The sequence below is a fragment of the Pristis pectinata genome, chromosome 11 (genome assembly GCF_009764475.1).
Source record: "Pristis pectinata isolate sPriPec2 chromosome 11, sPriPec2.1.pri, whole genome shotgun sequence".
Taxonomy (NCBI): domain Eukaryota; kingdom Metazoa; phylum Chordata; class Chondrichthyes; order Rhinopristiformes; family Pristidae; genus Pristis; species Pristis pectinata.
The window spans coordinates 60,628,080-60,647,281 of record NC_067415.1 but is presented as its reverse complement, the minus strand read 5'-3'; the positions used below and the strand labels follow the sequence as shown (position 1 = coordinate 60,647,281).

The window sequence follows — 19,202 nt, the reverse complement described above, 5'->3', positions numbered from 1 at the left end:
AATAGTCAGCATGGCTTTGTCAAGAGCAGGTCCTGCCTTATGAGCCTGATTGAATTTTTTGGGAATGTGACTAAACATATTGATGAAGGGAGAGCAGTAGATGTAGTGTATATGGATTTCAGCAAGGCGTTTGATAAGGTACCCCATGCAAGGCTTATAGAGAAAGTAATGAGCCATGGGATCCAAGGGGACATTGCATTGTGGATCCAGAAGTGGCTGGCCCACAGAAGGCAAAGAGTGGTTGTTGAAGGGTCATATTCTGCATGGAGGTCGGTGATCAGTGGTGTACCTCAGGGATCTGTTCTGGGACCCTTACTCTTTGTGATCTTTATAAATGACCTGTATGAGGATGTGGAGGGATGGGTTAGTAATTTTGTGGATGACACAAAGGGTGGAGGTGTTATGGATAGTATGAAGGGCTGTCAGAGGTTACACCGGGGCATAGATAGGATGCAAAGCTGGGCTGAGAAGTGGCAGATGGAGTTCAACTCAGATAAGTGTGAAGTGGTTCATTTTGGTAGGTCAAATATGATGGCAGAGTATAGTCTTAATGGTAATACTCTTGGCAGTGTGGAGGATCAGAGGGATCTTGGGGTCCAAGTCCATAGGATGCTCAAAGCAGCTGCACAGGTTGACTCTGTGGTTAAGAAGGCATATGGTGTATTATCCTTCATCAATCGTGGAATTGAATTTAGGAGCCAGGTTTGCATCTATATAGGACCCTGGTCAGACCCCACTTGGAAAACTGTGCTCAGTTCTGGTCAGCTCATTTACAGGAAGGATGTGGAAGCCATCCTGTGCAGAGGAGATTTACAAGGATTCTGCCTGGATTGTGGAGCATGCCTTATGAAAGCAGGTTGAGGGAACTCGGCCTTTTCTCCTTGGAGCAACGGAGGATGAGGGGGGACTTGATAGAGGTGTATAAGATGATAAGAGGCATTGATCAGGTGGATAGTCAGAAGATTTTCCCCAGGGCTGAAATGGTTGCCAGAAGAGGACATAGGTTTAAGGTGCTGGGGAGTAGATATAGAGGAGATGTCAGGGGTAAGTTTTTTTACTCAGAGTGATGAGTGCGTGGAATGGGCTGCCGGCAACAGTGGTGGAGGCTGATATGGTAGGGTCTTTTAAGAGACTTTTGGATAGGAACATGGAGCTGAGAAAAATAGAGGGCTATGGGTAAGCCTCGTAATTTCTAGGGTAGGGACATGTTTGGCAGAGCTTTGTGGGCCGAAGGGCCTGAATTATGCTGTAGGTTTTCTATGTTTCTATGTTTCTATTTTGGACCTCAGTCACTTCCTCTGGCACCACGCCGAGTTTCCCTTCTTTGTCCTTGAGTGGACCTACCCTTTTCCTAGCAGAGGGATCTGGGGGTTCATATTCACAGTTTATTGAAAGTTGCCTCACAGGTGGAAAGAGCAGTTAAGAAGGCCAATGGGATGTTGGCTTTCATAAGTCGCAGGATTGAGTTTAAGAGCCACGAGGTGATGATGCAGCTTTACAAAACTCTAGTTAGGCCACACTTAGAGTACTGTGTTCAGTTCTGGTCGCCTCATTATAGGAAGGATGTGAAGGCATTGGAGAGGGTGCAGAGGAGATTTACCAGGATGCTGCCTGGATTGGAGAGTATTGAATATGAGGAGAGGCTTAAGGTGCTAGGGCTTTATTCACTGGAAAGGAGGAGGATGAGAGGAGACATGATAGAGGTATATAAAATATTGAGAGGAATAGATAGAGTAGACAGTCAGCGCCTCCTTCCCAGGGCACCAATGCTCAAGATGAGAGGTCATGGCTTTAAGGTTATGGGTGGGAGGTTCAGGGGAGATGTCAGGGGGAGGTTTTTCACCCAGAGAGTGGTTGGTGCATGGAATGCACTGCCTGGGGTGGTGGTGGAGGCAGATACATTGAACAGGTTCAAGAGTTTGTTGGATAGGTATATGGAGGAATGTGAGATAGAGGAATATGCGGGAGGAAGGGGTTAGGTAGTGTGAGGGTGGTCTGATGGACGGCACAACATGGTGGGCCGAAGGGCCTATTTTGTGCTGTATGGTTCTATGGTTCTTACTTTTAATATATTCATAAAATGCCCTGGGATCCTCCTTAATCCTACTTGCCAAGGTCATTTCCTGGCCCCTTTAAGCCCCCATCATTCCTTGTTTGAGTCTTTTTCTGCTTCCTTTATATTCCTTAAGGGTTTTGTCCAATTTCAGCTTCCCAATCCTTATATATGCTTAATTTTTCTTTTTGACTAAATATCTCTTCTCATCCAAGAGCCCTGAACCTGGCTATCCTTTTCCTTCATGCTCACAGGAACATACTTGCCCTGAACACTAACCAGTTGGCCTTTAAAGGGCTCCCACATGTCATATGTGGATTTACTCACAAGCAGCTGTCCCAATCTACCCCCTCCAATTCATGCCTAATACTGTTGTAATTAACCTTTCCCCAATTTAGTACTTTCACAAGGACCAGACTTATGCTGATCCATAACAATCTGAAAACCTATGGAATTATGATCACTGTTCCCAAAATGCACCCTTACTGAAACGTTGATCACCTGGCCAGGCTTATTTCCCAGTACAAGGTCTATTATGGCCCCATCCCTGGATGGACTACCTATATATTATTTTAAGAAACTCACTTAAAAAATATTGCCCCATCTAAGTCCCTGGCATCAAATGAATCCCATTCAATATTGGGGAAGTTAAAATCACCCACTACAACTTCCCTGTTCTCTTTACATATCTGTTCCTCTAGATTCCACTGGCTGTTGGGAGGCCTACAGTATAATGGCATCACCCTTGCAAAAAAAATTTGAGGTTTTCACCCTGATTCACTTAGAACATAGAACATAGAAAAACTACAGCACAATTCAGGCCCTTTGGCCCACAAAGCTGTGCCGAACATGTCCCTACCCTAGAAATTAAAAGGCTTACCCATAGCCCTCTATTTTACTCAGCTCCATGTACCTATCTAACAGTCTCTTGAAAGCCCTATCATATCAGTCTCCATCACTGTTTCCGGCAGCCCATTCCATGCATCCACCATTCTCTGAGTAAAAAACTTACCCCTGGCATCATCTCTATATCTACTCCCCAGCACCTTAAACCTATGTCATCTCGTGGCCACCAATTCAGCCCTGGGGAAAAGACTCTGACTATCTACCCTATCAATACTTCTCATCATCTTATACACCTCTATCAGGTCCCCCCTCATCGTCTGTCTCTCCAAGGAGAAAAGGTCGAGTTCCCTCAACCTGCTTTCAAAAGTCATGCTCCTCATTCCAGGCAGCATCCTTGTAAATCTCCTCTGCACCCTCTCTATGGCTTCCATATCTTTCCTGTAGTGAGGCGACCAGAACTGAGCACAGTACTCCAAGTGGGGTCTGACCAGGGACCTATATAGCTGCAACAATACCTCACACCTCCTAAATTCAATTCCCCAATTGATGAAGGACAATACACCATATGCCTTCTTAACCACAGAGTCAACCTGCGCAGCCGCTGTGAGTGTCCTATGCTCTGACCCCAAGATCCCTCTGATCCTCCACACTGCCAAGAGTCCTACCATTAAGACTATATTCCGCCAACATATTTGACCTACCAAAATGAGCCACTTCACACTTATCTGAGTTGAACTGCATCTGCCAATTCTCAGCCCAACTCTGCATCCTATCTACTTCCCTCTGTAACCTCTGACAGCCCTCCAAACTATCCACAACACCCCAAAACTTCGTGTCATCCGCAAACCTACTAACCCACCCCTCCACTTCCTCATCCAGGTCGTTTATAAAAATCACAAAGAGTAAGGGTCCCAGTACAGATCCCTGAGGTACACCACTGATCACCGACCTCCATGCAGAATATGACCCTTCAACAACCATTCTTTGCCTTCTGTGGGCCAGCCAGTTCTGGATCCACACTGCAATGTCCCGTTGGATCCCCTGTCTCCTCACCTTCTCCATAAGCCTCGCATGGGGTATCTTATCAAACGCCTTGCTGAAATCCATATACACTACATCTACTACTCTCCCTTCATCGATGTGCTTAGTCACATCCTCAAAAAATTCAATCAGGCTCGTAAGGCAGGACCTGCCCTTAACAATGCCATGCTGACTATTCCTAATCATATTATACCTCTCCAAATGTTCATAAATCCTGCCCCTCAGGATCTTCTCCATCAGCTTACTAACCACTGAGGTAAGACTCACCGGTCTATAATTTCCTGGGCTATCCCTACTCCCCTTCTTGAATAAGGGAACAACATCCGCAACCCTCCAATTTTCCGGAACATCTCCCGTGTCCATGGACGATGCAAAGATCATCGTCAGAGGCTCCGCAGTCTCCTCCCTCGCCTCCCATAGCAGCCTGGGGTACATCTCATCTGGTCCCAGCAACTTATCTAACTTGATGCTTTCCAAAAGTTTCAGCACCACCTCTTTTCTAATATCTACATGCTCGAGCTTTTCAGGCCACTGCAAGTCCCCACTACAATCCCCCAGATCTTTGCCGTGGTGAATACTGAATATGAATAAAGTACCTCCACTATTTCTTCCGGATCCATACACACTTTCCCACTGCTGCACTTGATAGGCCCTATCCTTTCGCATCACATCCTCTTACTCTTCACATACTTGTAAAACACCTTGGGGTTTTCCTTAATCCTGCCCGCCAAGGCCTTCTCATGTCCCTTTCTGGTTCTCCTAATCTCTTTCTTAAGTTCCTTCCTTTTAGCCTTTACTCCTCCAGATCTCTAACACTACCAAGCTCTCTATACCTTTCGTATGCTTTTCTTTTCCTTTTGACTAGATTTATTATAGCCTTCGTACACCACGGTTCCTGTATCCTGTCACGACTCCCCTGTCTCATCGGAACATGTCTATGCAGAGCTCCACGCAAATATCCCCTGAATATTTGCCACATATCTTCCATACTTTTCCCAGAGAACATCCATTCCCAATTTAATCTTCCAATTTCCTGCCTGAGAGCCTGATAATTCCCTTTACTCCAAGTGAGCACCTTTCTAGCCTGTCTGTTCCTATCCCTCTCCAGTGCTGACATAAAGGAGATAGAATTATGATCACTATCACCAAAATGTTCACCCACTGAGAGATCTGACACCTGACCAGGTTCATTTCCCAATATCAAATCAAGCACAGCCTCTCCTCTTGTAGGTCTATCTCCATACTGTGTCAAGGACCCTTCCTGAACACACCTAACAAACTCCACCCCATCTAAACCGTTCACTCTCTGGAGATGCCAGTCGATGTTTGGGAAATTAAAATCCCCCATCACACATTTCTAAGATCTGCTTCCCTATCTGCTCCTCAATAACCCTGTCACTATTTGGCGGCCTATAAAAAACACCCAGAACAGTTATCAACCCCTTCCTGTTCCTAACCTCCACCCACAGAGACTCCATAGACAATCCTTCCACAACGTCCACCTTTTCCGCAGCTGTGACACCTTTTCTGATCAACAGTGCCACTCCCCCACCTCTCTTGCCTCCCTCCCTGTCCTTCCTGAAACATCTAAAACCCGGCACTTGAATTAACCATTCCAGCCCCGGAGCCATCCAATCTCCGTAATGGCCACCACATCATAGCTCCAAGTATCAATCCAAGCTCTAAGCTCATCCGCCTTGTTCACAACACTCCTTGTTTTAAAATAGACACATCTCAAGCCTGTCTGAACACATCCCTTCTCTATAACCTGCCTCTGGTACTTACTCCTAGCCTCCTCTATTTGAGAGCCAAACACCTATTCCCCAGTCTCTCCAGTACGGATCCCAACCCCCAACAATTCTAGTTTAAACTCTCCCCAATAGCCTGAGCAAACCTCTCCTCCAGTATGTTGGTCCCCCTTGGATTCAAATGCAACCCATTATCTTTGAACAGGTCATACCTGCCCCAAAAGAGGCCCCAGTGATCCAGAAAACTGAACCCCTGCTCCTTACTCCAATCCCTGAACCACGCATTTAACCTCCTCCTCATTCTGTTCCTATACCGACTGTCGCTTAGCACAGGCAGTAATCCGGAAATTACGACCTTTGAGGTCCTGCTTCTCAACTTCCTTCCTAATTCTCTATAGTCTCTTTTCAGGACCTCATTCCTTTCCCTACCTATGTTGTTGGTACCAATATGTACCACGACCTCTGGCTGTTCTCCCTCCCCCTTCAGGATATCTTGGACGCGATCTGAAACATCCCGGACCCTGGCACCTGGGAGGCAAACTACCTTCTGAGTTTCTTTCCTGCGTCCACAGAATCGCTTGTCTGCCCACCTAACTATAGAGTCCCCCATCACTAGTGCCCTCCTTACTCCTTCCCTACCCATCTGAGCCACAGGGCCGGGCTCTGTGCCAGAGACACTGCCACTGTTGCTTCCCCCAAGTAGGCTGTCTCCCCCAACAGTACTCAAGCAGGAGTACTTATTGTCAAGGGGTACAGCCACAGGTGTACTCCCTAGTACCTGATTCTTCCCCTACCCTCTCCTGACTGTGACCCAATTGCCTGATTCCGATGTTCCCGGCATGACCACCTGCCTATAACTCCTCTCAATCACCTCCTCACTTCCCTCTGACCAGATGTAGCTCATCGAGCTGCATCTCCATTTACCTAACACGGTCCCTCAGGAGCTGCAGCTCGACACACCGGGTGCAGATGTAGCCCTCCTGGAGGCAGGGAGACTCCAGGAACTCCCACATCTGACACTGAGTACAGGATACCGCACTCATACTCCTTCCTTAACTCAAGTCACCTACCTTTCCTTGCCCCTTTATGCCGAAGCCCCTTGAGCCAAAGCCCAGAACACTCTGCTACCTCTCAGTCCGCTGCCTGCTCCGACACTGCCCACTGGATATGGCGAAAGCTTTTCAAACTGCCCATGCCGTGCCTGCGCAGTCCAGCCCCACTCTACCATTTAAAACTTTTACCACCCTTATAAAAGTACCTTATAAAAACACTAACCCTAATAAATTACAACCCTATTAAAAACTAAGCCTTTGTGGCGACTCACCGTCAAGTCGGGCGAACCGGCTCGGCAGTCGGGTCGTGCGGTGTCGGAGCGACGAGGCCCAAGATGGCGGCGGGCCTCGTCTTTCCGAGCGACGGGGAGAACCCGCAGCGCGGGAAAGTCCTGATGACGTAGGACTTACGTCATTGCCGGTTTTTTGGGCGGGAGTTTTCCTCCCTTAAAGAGCCCGCGCAAGGCAGGAAAATAAACCAGTTCTGTTTGGCAATCCTCCGAGTGAGTCTTGTTTTAATTCCGCGGTAGCAACCGCCACATTGGTGACCCCGACGGTCCAAACGGCTTTTGGACCCGCGAAATGGACGACAGCACAGCAGCCAACGCAGTGGCCCTCAAGCTGCCCACCTTTTGGACACTTCGGCCCAGCGTCTGGTTTGACCAGGCCGAAGCGCAATTCCACCTTCGGCAGATCACCTCCGACTCCACGAAGTACTACCATGTGGTTAGCTCTCTGGACCAAAAGACAGCCACCCAGGTTGGAGACTTCATCCAGTCGCCTCCGGAGGAAGATAAGTACCCGGCTTTCAAAGACCTTTTGATCTGGACCTTCGGCCTCTCCCGTCGTGAGCGTGCCGCCCGCCTGCTTCATCTGGATGGCCTGGGGGATAGATCCCCATCCGCCCTAATGAATGAGATGCTGGCATTGGCCGAGGGACACAAGCCATGCCTGATGTTCGAACAGGCCTTCCTCGAACAGCTCCCCGATGACATCCACTTGTTGTTAGCTGACGCCGACTTCAGCAACCCCCGTGAGGTGGCCGCCCGGGCAGATGTCCTGTGGAGGGCCAAGCGCGAGAGCGGTTCGTCCGTCAGTCAAATCACCAGGCCGCGAGCCCAACGCCCGCCTCCACCCGGCCCCAGCAACCGAGCAGCCACGCCCCAGGAATGCAGACGACGACACGGTGTGACCAGCTGTGCTTCTACCATCAGAGGTGGGGTGTGGAGGCCCGTCGATGGCCGCCCACCCTGCAAGTTTCAGGGAAACGCCAAGGGCCAGCCGCCGCTGATGGCTACGGCGGCTGGCCGCCGACAGAGCCTCCTCTTCGTTCAGGACAAGAAATCTGGACGGCGTTTCCTCGTTGATACTGGAGCGGAGGTCAGTATTTGCCCCCGACAGGCCGCGACACTCATGACAGGCCACCAGGTCCTCTACTCAATGCCGCCAACGGTACAACGATACGGTCTTTCGGCACCCGTACCCTTCAATTACACTTTGGCGGCAGCCGTTTTACCTGGACCTTTACCCTTGCCACCGTCGCCCGACCACTCCTAGGAGCCGATTTCCTTCGGGCCCACAACCTGTTAGTCGACCTGCGAAGGAAGCGGTTAGTTCACTCTAGCACTTTCCGGACCTATCCCCTGGGAGAAATCAGCCCACCAGCCCCGCGCCTGGACTCCATTTCCCTTTCTGGCGACGATTTCGCCAAGCTCCTAGCCGAATTCCCATCGATTTTGGCACCTTCGTTTACAAATTCTAGGCCCACACATGGGGTACGACACCACATCATTACCACAGGGCCACCCTTCATCCCGAGCACGACGATTACCTCCAGACAAGCTCCGCCTGGCAAAGGAAGAGTTCCGTCACATGGAGGAGCTGGGGATTGTTCGCAGGTCAGACAGCTCCTGGGCCTCCCCCCTGCACATGGTCCCCAAAGCCACCGGAGGGTGGAGGCCCTGCGGCAACTACCGCAGGCTGAATGACGCCACCACCCCGGACCGCTATCCCATCCCTCACATCCAGGACTTCGCAGCGAACTTACACGGGGCCCGCATCTTTTCCAAAGTGGACCTCGTTAGGGGATACCACCAAATCCCGGTCCATCCGGATGACGTCCCCAAAACTGCGATTATCACCCCATTCAGCCTGTTCGAATTCCTTCGGATGCCGTTCGGCCTTAAGAACGCCGCGCAGACCTTCCAGCGGCTGATGGACGCGGTAGGCCGAGACCTGGACTTCGTGTTCATTTACTTGGACGACATACTGATCGCCAGCCGTAACCGCCAGGAACACCTTTCCCACCTCCGCCAGCTGTATTCCCGCCTCCGCGATTTTGGCCTCACGATTAACCCGTCCAATTGCCAATTCGGACTTGACTCTATCGATTTCCTCGGCCACAAAATCACCAGCGACGGGGCAACACCTCTACCCGCCAAGGTGGATGCTATCTGCCATTTTGCCCGCCCCGACACAGTCAAAGGCCTACAGGAATTCCTTGGGATGGTCAACTTTTACCATCGTTTCATCCCTGCAGCAGCCCGTATCATGCGCCCTCTGTTCTCGCTGCTGGCTGGTAAGGGGCAAGGACATCACCTGGACTGACGAGGCTGCGGCTGCTTTCGTTAAGGCCAAAGACGCCCTGGCAGACGCCACGATGCTGGTACAACCCCAGGACTGACGTCCCGACTGCCCTCACGGTAGACGCGTCCAACACCGCCGGTGGGTGGGGTTCTGGAACAGCTACTCGAAGGCCGCTGGCAACCCTTGGCATTTTTCAGCAAGCACCTTAGACCGCCCGAACTGAAGTACAGCGCTTTTGATCGGGGAACTTCTAGCGCTGTATCTGGCGTCCGGCATTTCCGATACTTTCTAGAAGGCAGGCCATTTCACCGCTTTCACCGATCATAAACCTCTGTCCTTTGCCTTCTCCAAAGTCTCCGATCCCTGGTCAGCTCGTCAGCAGAGACAATTATCCTACATTTCCGAGTTCACAAATGACACCCAACATGTCTCTGGAAAGGATAATGTTGTTGCTGATGCACTTTCCAGACCAACCATCCACAACCTATCCTTGGGTGTCGACTACACGGCCCTGGCTGACGCACAGCAAGCCGACGACGAACTGCCCAGCTACAGAACTGCAGTCTCGGGTCTGCAGCTCTGAGATTTCTTGGTTGGTCCAGGTCAGTGGACCCTACTTTGCGACGTTGCGACTGGTCAGCCCCGCCCTATAGTCCCTGCAGCCTGGCGGAGACGCATTTTTGACTCGGTACATGGGTTGGCGCACCCGTCCATCAGATCTACTGTCCGACTGGTCGCCAGGCAAGTTTGTCTGGCATGGGCCTGCGCAAACAGGTCAGTGAGTGGGCCAGGACTTGTCGGCACTGCCAGACGTCAAAATCCAGCGACACACCAAGGTCCCACCACAGCAGTTCGAGCCTACCCGTAGGAGGTTCGACCACATACACGTCGACCTCGTGGGCCCTCTGCCGAGTTTCAAGAGGAGCCCGGTACCTCCTTACCATCATGGACCGGTTCCGAGGTGGCCTGAAGCAACCCCCCTGACTGACATCACAACTGATTCCTGGGCTCCCGAGCGCTGCTCACAACTTGGGTCTCACGTTTTGGCGTTCTGGCCCACATCACTTCAGACAGAGGCACCCAATTCACTTCCAGTCTCTGGGCTGCATTAGCGAACCTGCTAGGGACGCAGCTGCACACCACCACGGCCTACCATCCTCAATCAAACGGGTTGGTGGAACGTTTTCAACCGCCATCTAAAATCGGCCTTGATGGCCCCACCTGAAGGGTCCTAACTGGGTTGACGAGCTGCCTTGGGTCCTGCTCGGCATACGCACTGCCCCCAAAGAAGACCTCTGCACTTCGTCAGCTGCGCTTGTATACGGGGCGCCACTAGTTTGTCCCCTGGGATTTCATACCTGCCCTTCGGGGACCAAGGGGAACAACCCCCAGCAGTCCTACAAAGCACTGCACGAGTAAGCTTGGCGCCTTGGCCCCGATTCCCACCTCATGGCACGGTCAAGCCCCATCCTGCCAGCCCAAGGAACTACGGGACTGTAAGTTTGTTTTCGTTCGCAGGGGCACACCTCGGGCGCCATTGCAACGACCATATGAGGACCGTTCCGAGTCATACGGAATAACGGATCCACTTTTATTTTGGACATTGGAGGCAGGGATACAGGTTTTCATGGCGGACCGCCTCAAACCGGCCCATTTGGATCTGCAACAGCCTGTCGAGGTTGCCACGACCGCGACGCAGGAGGCCGCCCCCCTAAGCGGCAGCTGGCACAGCCCACGGACCTTGGGGACTGTCTTGCCGGTTCTGGGGGGGGGGTTGTGTGGCGACTCACCGTCTAGCTCGGGCGAACCGGCTCGGCAAGTCGGGTCACGCGGGTGTCGGAGCGACGAGGCCCCAAGATGGCGGCGGGCCTCATCTTTCGAGCGACGGGGAGAACCCGCGCGCGGGGAAAGTCCTGATGACGTAGGACTTACGTCATTGCCGGTTTTTTGGGCCGGAGTTTTCTCCCTTAAAGGGCCCGCGCAAGGCGGGAAAATAAACCAGTTCTGTTTGGCAATCCTCCGAGTGAGTCTTGTTTTATTCCGCGGTAGCAACCGCTACACCTTATACTTAAAACCCTAATAAAAAAGATAAAGAAAAACTTACCTGCTCCAAAGCGAAGCTCACAAAGATAATGTTTTAACAACTTTTATCAATGCACCACAGAAAGCATCCTATCCAGATGTATCACAGCTTGGTATTGGCATCTGCTCTGCCCGTGACCACAAGAAACTGCAGAGAGTTGTGGACACAGCTCAGCACATCACGGAAGCTTGCCTCCCCCCTCCATGGACTCTGTCTATACTTCATGAAGATAATTGTTAAAACATTATCCGTGCAGTTTCCAACAGCAGACACCAGCAATTGGAAATTGGTTCATTATTGTCACATACCACTATACCAGATCATTTCCATTACAAACATTGCATTGAGGTAGTACAAGGGAAAACAATAGCAGAGTGCAGAATAAGGTGTTAGAGTTACAGAGAAAATGCAGTGCAGGTAGACAATAAGGTGCAAGGCCATAATGACGTAGATTCTGAGGTCAAGAGTCTATCTCATCAAATTAGGGGACAATTCAATAGTCTTATAACAGCTACCTTTGAGCCTATTGTTATGTGCTTTCAGGCTTTTGTATCTTCTGCCGTGGGGTGGGGGGAAAAGAGAGAATATCCAGGGTAGTTGGGGTCTTTGATTATGTTGGCTGCTTTATTGATGCAGCGAGAAGTATAGACAGAATCCATGGAGGGGGAGGCTGGCTTCCGTGATGTTGCTGAGCTGTATCCACAACTCTCTGCAGTTTCTTGTGGTCATGGGCAGAGCAGTTGCCAATACCAAGCCGTGATGCATCTGGATAGGATGCTTTCTGTGGTGCATTGATAAAAGTTGGTGAGGGTCAAAGGGGACATGCCAAATTTCTTTAACCTCCTGAGGAAGCAGAGGCGCTTTCTTGGCCATGGTGTCTATGTGGTTGGGCCAGGGCAGGCTATTAGTGATGTTCACTTCAAGGAACGTGAAGTTCTCAACGCCATTGATGTAAACAGGAGCGTGTGAACCACCCCTCTTCATGTAGTCAATGACCAGTTCTTTTGTTTTGTCGACATTGAGGGAAAGGTTGTTGTCATGACACGAAGCCACTAGGCTCTGTATCTCCTTCCTGCACTCTGACTCATCATTATTTGAGATTCGGCTCACTGCAGAGGTGTCATCTGCAAACTTGTGGATGGAGTAAGAGCAGAATCTGGTCACACAGTTGAGAGTGTGTTGGGAGTAAAGTGGGGGGCTGAGCAAGCAGCCTTGTGGGGCACCAAGTGTTGAGGATAATCGTGGCAGAGGTGTTGCTTCCTATCATTACTGATTGCAGTCTGTGGGTCAGGAAGTCAAGAATCTAGTTGCAAAGGGAGTTGTGAGTCCCAGGTCTACGAGTTTGGAGATGAGTTTGTTTGGAACTATGGTATTGAAAACAGAGCTGTAGTCAATAAACAACGTAGGTGTCTTTGCCATCCATATGCTCCAGAGATGAGTGTAGGGCCAAGGAGATGGCATCCTCCATAGGCCTGTTTCACTGGTAGGTGAAGTGCAGTGGGCCGAGGTTATCTGGGAGGCTGGAATTGATGTGTGCTATGACCAGCCTTTCAAAGCACTTTATAATGCTTTGTCAGAGCCACTGGATGGTAGTCATTAAGGCATGTTACCCTTTTTTTTTCAGGTACCGGGATGATAGTGGTCTTCTTAAAGCAGGTGGGAACCTCAGATTGAAACAGGGAGACGCTAAAAATGGCATCACTGGTAGTGTAGCAGTTAGCATAACGCTATTACAGCGTCAGTGATTGAGGTTCAATTCCCACCACTGTCTGTAAGGAATTTCTACGTTCTCTCACCGTGACTGCGTGGGTTTCCTTCCGGTGCTCCAGCTTCCTCCCACATTCCAAAGATATACGGGTTAGTAGGTTAACATGGGTGTAATTGGGTGATGTGGACCCGTTGGGCCAGAAGGGCCTGTTACTGTGCTGTGTAAATACAGTTTTGAAGTAAAGTTTTACCCTCGCCAGCTGATCTGCGCAGGATCAAAGGACATGGCTGCTATTGCATTATGAGGAAGACAGGGATTTAATGAACCTCCCTAGATAACAACCACTGAATAGCTGCAGAAGGGACTGCAGTGGAGATGAGGAAAAATATGGCGGGGGACACATGTCTTTGGTATCTTCAGTGTGTCTTGCCAACTCCTTGCAATCGTCAATACAGATCCAAGTCCTGTGATCAAAGTAGCCCCAAGTCGTGCCATGGTATGGGCTCATCGCTGAAGCAGAGATCACAGCATGTATTGCTGCTGTGCAACAGAGTAATGGTTGCAACAAGTAATGGGGCACCCAGCAAAGCTGTTTGAAACTAAAAACTGAGCAATAAAAACTGAGGTTGGTAGATGCAGAGAGAAATACATCGATGAATTCACATGCCTTTGTCAATCAGCTTGCTCCTTGCTCTATTATGACTGATAAACCCAGATTATAGGTCTCACCTTCCAAATCCACAGCATCCCCTCCTTGGACTCTTGTCTTTACCTCTCATTGTCTTGGTGTAGCAGCCAGCATAATCAAAGACCCCACCCACCTGGGACATTCTCTCTTCTCCTATCGGGTAGAAGATACAGGAGCCTGAGGGCACATACTGCCAGACTTAAGGACAGCTTCTACCCCACTGTGATAAGACTATTGACCCTTATACAATGAGATGGATTATGACCGCACAATCTACCTTGTTGTGACCTTGCACTGCACTTTCTCTGTAGCTGTGACACTTTACCCTGTACTGTTATTGTTTTTACCTGTACTACATCAATACACTCTGTACTATCTCAATGTAACTGCACTGTGTAATGAATTGAACTGTACAATCGGTTTGTAAGACAAGTTTATCACTGTACCTCGGTACAAGTGACAATAATAAACCAATACCAATACCAATTCCAGATAACATCATTAGATACGCATCTGACCTAAGGTAAATGTCAGATATGTGAAAGTGAATCACACCCAAAAGTGTCCAGGTTAATTTCCCAGTAGTCGCTAATTGACCCAGAAATGATCGTCAGCGCAATCTAATGGGAACAAAATAAATCCAATTTCTCCAGATCCTTACTTATTGTGCCTAACAATTTAACAAAGATTTAACACTTCTTAGAACATAGAACAATTCAACACAGGATCAGGCCTTTTGGACACCATATCTGTACTGATCATGATGCCAATCTAACTAATCCCATCTGCCTGGACTTTATCCCTCTATTTCCTGCCTGTCTATATGTCTGTCTAAATGCATCTTAAATGTTGCTATCATATCTGCTTCCATCACCTCCCCTGACAACATGTTCCAGACACCTACCAATCTCTGTGTGAAAAATCTTGCCTTGCAAATCTCCTTAAAACTTTCCCCTTCTCACATGTCCTTGAGTGCATGTCCTTGAGGACTTGACATTTCTACCCTGGGAAAAGTATTCTGACTGTCTACCCTATCTTTGCCTCTGAGAATTTTTTATTCTTCTATCAGGTCTCCCCTCAGTCTCTGATGCTCCAGAGAAAACAACTTAAGTTTGTCCAACCTCTCATTATAGATAATACTCTCCAATCTATAAGAAAATAGGGGCAGAGTAGGCCACTGAGCCTGTCAACCCAAATCCATCATTCAATGTGATCATGGCTGATTTGCCTCAGGCCTCATCTGCTTTTGTTCTGTGCCAATTCCCCACAGCTGTCAATTCACTGATCTTTCAAAAATGTATCTTTTTAAATACCCCCAATGATCTAGCTTTTGCAATTTTCCTGGTTGGAGGACATTTCTTTACATATTTTCTGGAGCATAAAAATAGGAAAATTTTAACTGTACTATAGAACTGTGCCTACTACACTGGTACAGTCTAACATTCTGCATACGATGCAGAAATCAGTTGATGGCACATTGTTATGTATGAGATGCAAGAATTGTGCATGTGACATTGTATTTTATGTGTAGAGAAATATTTAAATAGTGCTGAACAGTGTATATATTACAGAAATGGCACAGAATAGTGATTGTGGGACCAAAATCATTAGGTTTTATAAGAGTTACTTATATGTGGCAGAACTTGGCATTGTACAGCAATGCAATCTGGTAGAAGCCAACAAAATACATGCAACAGAATACACAATTCAAAATCCTATAAACAAGTCGTAGGTAACTGTATTCAATAACATTTGTGATTATGTAAATTCTCCAACAATGCCACATTCATTAAAAAAAGTCAATTTTATGGTTTACAGTAATGTTGTGACATGTAATAATGTAGCTCTGATCTTTCCTCAAAAAGGAAACTGTTCGACAAGAATTTGCTCCTTGTACCATTTCCTCCACAACTTCTCCATGCTTTTCATTAAGGGATAGATTTTGCAAATGAGGGCTGGTTCAAAGCTTTGAATGATGGAGCTTTTCATGGGAATTCAAGATGGAGCACCTCTATGTCTGAACCCCAGTATATCAAGAACTGAACTGTGAGAATTGCTCCTTGCAATATCTTCAAGCTCTTCAAAGAACTCATAAAATATCAGGGATAATTTAGAGTTACAAGGGGCTTCAGATGCTGGAATCTGGAGCAAAAAAACAAACTGCTGGAGAAACTCATTAGGTTAAGCAACATCTGTGGAGGCAAAGAGATAGTCGGGGAGAAATTGTTCAAAGTTGTCATGCCTTGAAGATAATTCAGAGTGGAGTAGTAAAATAAAGACACAAGATATTGCACAGATGTTGCTTAACCTGCTCAGTTCCTCCAACAGTTATTTTTTTGTTCAGGGATAATTTAGCTGGACTTCATAGTGTTCTTCATAGAGATAAGGCTGGCTCTACTAACCATCCTAGATATGACCGCTGGTGCCAATGTAGCTACATTTTAGGTCAATGACCTTTTAACAGAATTGGAAAAGAGTTAAGAGATTAAACAGAGACAGAGAGAGGAGGATGGGGTGGAGCGGAGAAAAAAATTGAAAGTCAGTGATAGGGTGGAAGGCAGCAGAAATTACTTGTTGAACGATCTTCATTTTCCATTGGTCACAGTCCTTCTCTTTTGTTCTTTTTACCCCTCCAACCTGTAATCCTGTTAACTATGCATCTTTCTCTGGAGATGTTTCCTGATCTGCTGAATCAAGTCATAGAATCACAGAATGGAAAAAGGCCTTTTGGCCCACTGACTTGTGCCAACCTACAAACACTCATTTTTTCACGAATCCTAACCCATTTTATTCACCCACATTCCATCAGTTACCTACACATAAAGGGCAATTTGCAGTGGCCAACTAATATGCAAACTTTGTTTAGTTCAATTCAGTTCAATTTTTCATTTTTATTCCAGGTTTCCAATGTCCACATGTTCACATTGTGTTCTTGTTAAGCAATGATGTGTTCAGATGGAATTGATGGTGGTAAATAGCAGAGAATTTATAGGATTAATCAGAAATCAGGTGGCACAGAAGATAAAATCCATGACTAAGCCACCCTTCCCTTTCTCTCTAGTCCCCCAACAATATGAAATGTTGGTACAAAGTATTAAGTATGGTGCTGGTTTCAACTGCTGATTTATTTTGGATAATCTGCCCACCTGGCACTCCACAAACAGAAACTGTCAGCCTTTTGACTTCAAGAATACTGACCTTGTTCTAGTAATTGCACATTTGTCACATATGCTGTCTCAGTATCTGTAAGAGCCAAAAACTGGATGTCTCCAAGTAGCAAGAGTGCAGACAGAATCAGAAACAGGCTATCAATTTCCTAAATCAGAAAAAGAAAATATGGTGAAGCATGTGGTTATTTCAACTTCATGTGTGTTGATTTTCCTGTTAAATGGCAACATAATAATTTACATTTTACTCTTTTCCAGATACAAAAACATATTGAATGTCTTGCTACAATCTAATGAATACATTTTTTATCTCAGAGATGAAAAGGACTTGTGTTTTCTTAATTCAATCTGGATTTTTCAAGGTATGGCACTGATTGTTAAATTAGAAAAACATAAATGTGTCACTATTTTTTTGCTCCTGAACACGAGCATTTTATGATGTGGTTTAGTTACATTTGTCAGCCTTGGTTATAAATTTTAAAACAGGAGAAAATCGACTACTGCTTAACTTTCATTGGCCTGACATTTTCTTTATTGATTTACAAGCTGAAGGCATTACTGGTAAAATCAGCATTTACTACTCATATATAATTACCCTTGAGAAGGTGATAGAGAAATACTTCAGCAAATGATGCACTCCAATAATACGTGTGGGTAGAGACATCAGGTAATTGGACCCAGTGATGATGAGGAAATGATGTGCAACTTGGAAGGGAAACTGCAGGTGGAGGTTTTCACAAGTCTTCCCACCTCCCACACAGACTCTTCATGATAAGTTGCACATACTTTTTATTCACCACTTCCAACTCTCTGCTCTCTCTCGCAACACAATCTTAACTGTCCCCTCCTTGAGTTCAGCTGCTGATAAATTTGAGCTCGGCCAATGGAAAGAGGATTGTCGTGATCCTGGAGATGATGTTGCAAAAGCAATTCAGAGATTGACATACACGAATATTAAAGGGCAGATTGCAGAAAGGTTTTCACATGCTGACTCATTTTAGGCACAAAACTAAAGGAAGTAAGTCTTGCAGATAGAAGCCAGAAATAACAGCTTACTGGAGCTTCAAGCAGTATCCTGTCACTGCAAAGGACTCAGATGCCATGTGCAAGGCCAAGGCTACAAAAGAAAGCTCGGGGAAATTCACTGGAAATACTTGATACACTGGGAAGCCTAACAGCAAGCACACACACACACACAATGTCTTGGAGTGTGGAGGAGTCAAGCTCCAATTTGTCTCTAGACTGGAGACCATTCTAATCAATATGGACTACGGCATTAGCCCCCTCAGTCCATCACGATGGAGTACCTCAACAGTCAAGCTACTGCCAATAAGCTTAGACAGCTGCCACCTGGGCCTTTGAGGCCAGTCTCCTGCAATGCCCTAGTTGTGCTCTGGCATCATGCCAGCTGAGGGGCCTCAGTTCAATGTGAGATAGCAAGCTGTTCTACTTGTGACCTTGATAGTGTTACTCAACCAGTCAACCCAGAATATTGTAGCCCCTGATGAAATCCTGCAGTCTGAAGTCAGATCTTCAAAATAAATGGAGAATGGATGGACTGATTAAGTTAAAGAAAGCATTGATGAGCTTACTTAGAGTCATAGAGCAATACAGAATGGATACAGGCCTTTCGGCCCAGCGAGTCCATGCCAACCATAACGCCCACCCAGGTAGTCCCAATTTCCTGCATTCGGCCCATATCCTCTAAGCCCCGCTCCTCTATGTACCTATCCAAGTGTTCCTTAAATGATACTATTATACCTGCCTCAACCATTTCTGATGGCAGCTCGTTCCATATACTCAAAATCCTCTGTGTGAAAAAGTTGCCCCTCAGGACTCCCTTACCCTGGGGAAAAGACTGTTACCATCCATGCCCCTCATAATTTTGAACACTTTTATAAGGTTGCCCCTCATTCTCCTCTGTTCCAAGGAATAAAGACCTAGCCTGGCCAACCTCTCCCTATAACTCAGGCCCTCTAGTCCTGGCAACATCTTTGTAAATCTTTTCTGCACTCTTTCCAGTTTAACCACATCTTTCCAATAACAGAGTGACCAAAACTGTACACAGTACTCCAAGTACAGCCTCACCAATGACTTATACAACGGCAACATAATGTCCCAACTTCTATGCTCACTGCCCTGACTGATGAAGGTCAGCGTGCTAAATGCCTTTTACACCACCCTGTCTACCTGTGATGTTGCTTTCAACAGACTATGTTCTTGTGTCCCT

The 19,202-nt window shown here is 47.5% G+C and overlaps 1 protein-coding gene across 1 annotated transcript in view; it reads right to left on the bottom strand.

Moving 5' to 3' along the window:
- The window catches only part of myo16 (myosin XVI), a 438,207-nt gene that overhangs the window by 136,774 nt on the left and 282,231 nt on the right, over positions 1-19,202 (bottom strand). Inside the window, exon 17 of the mRNA XM_052025545.1 lies at positions 17,004-17,121. Within this exon, the coding sequence (XP_051881505.1) occupies positions 17,004-17,121 (118 nt within the window). The remainder of the gene's footprint in view (positions 1-17,003; positions 17,122-19,202) is intronic.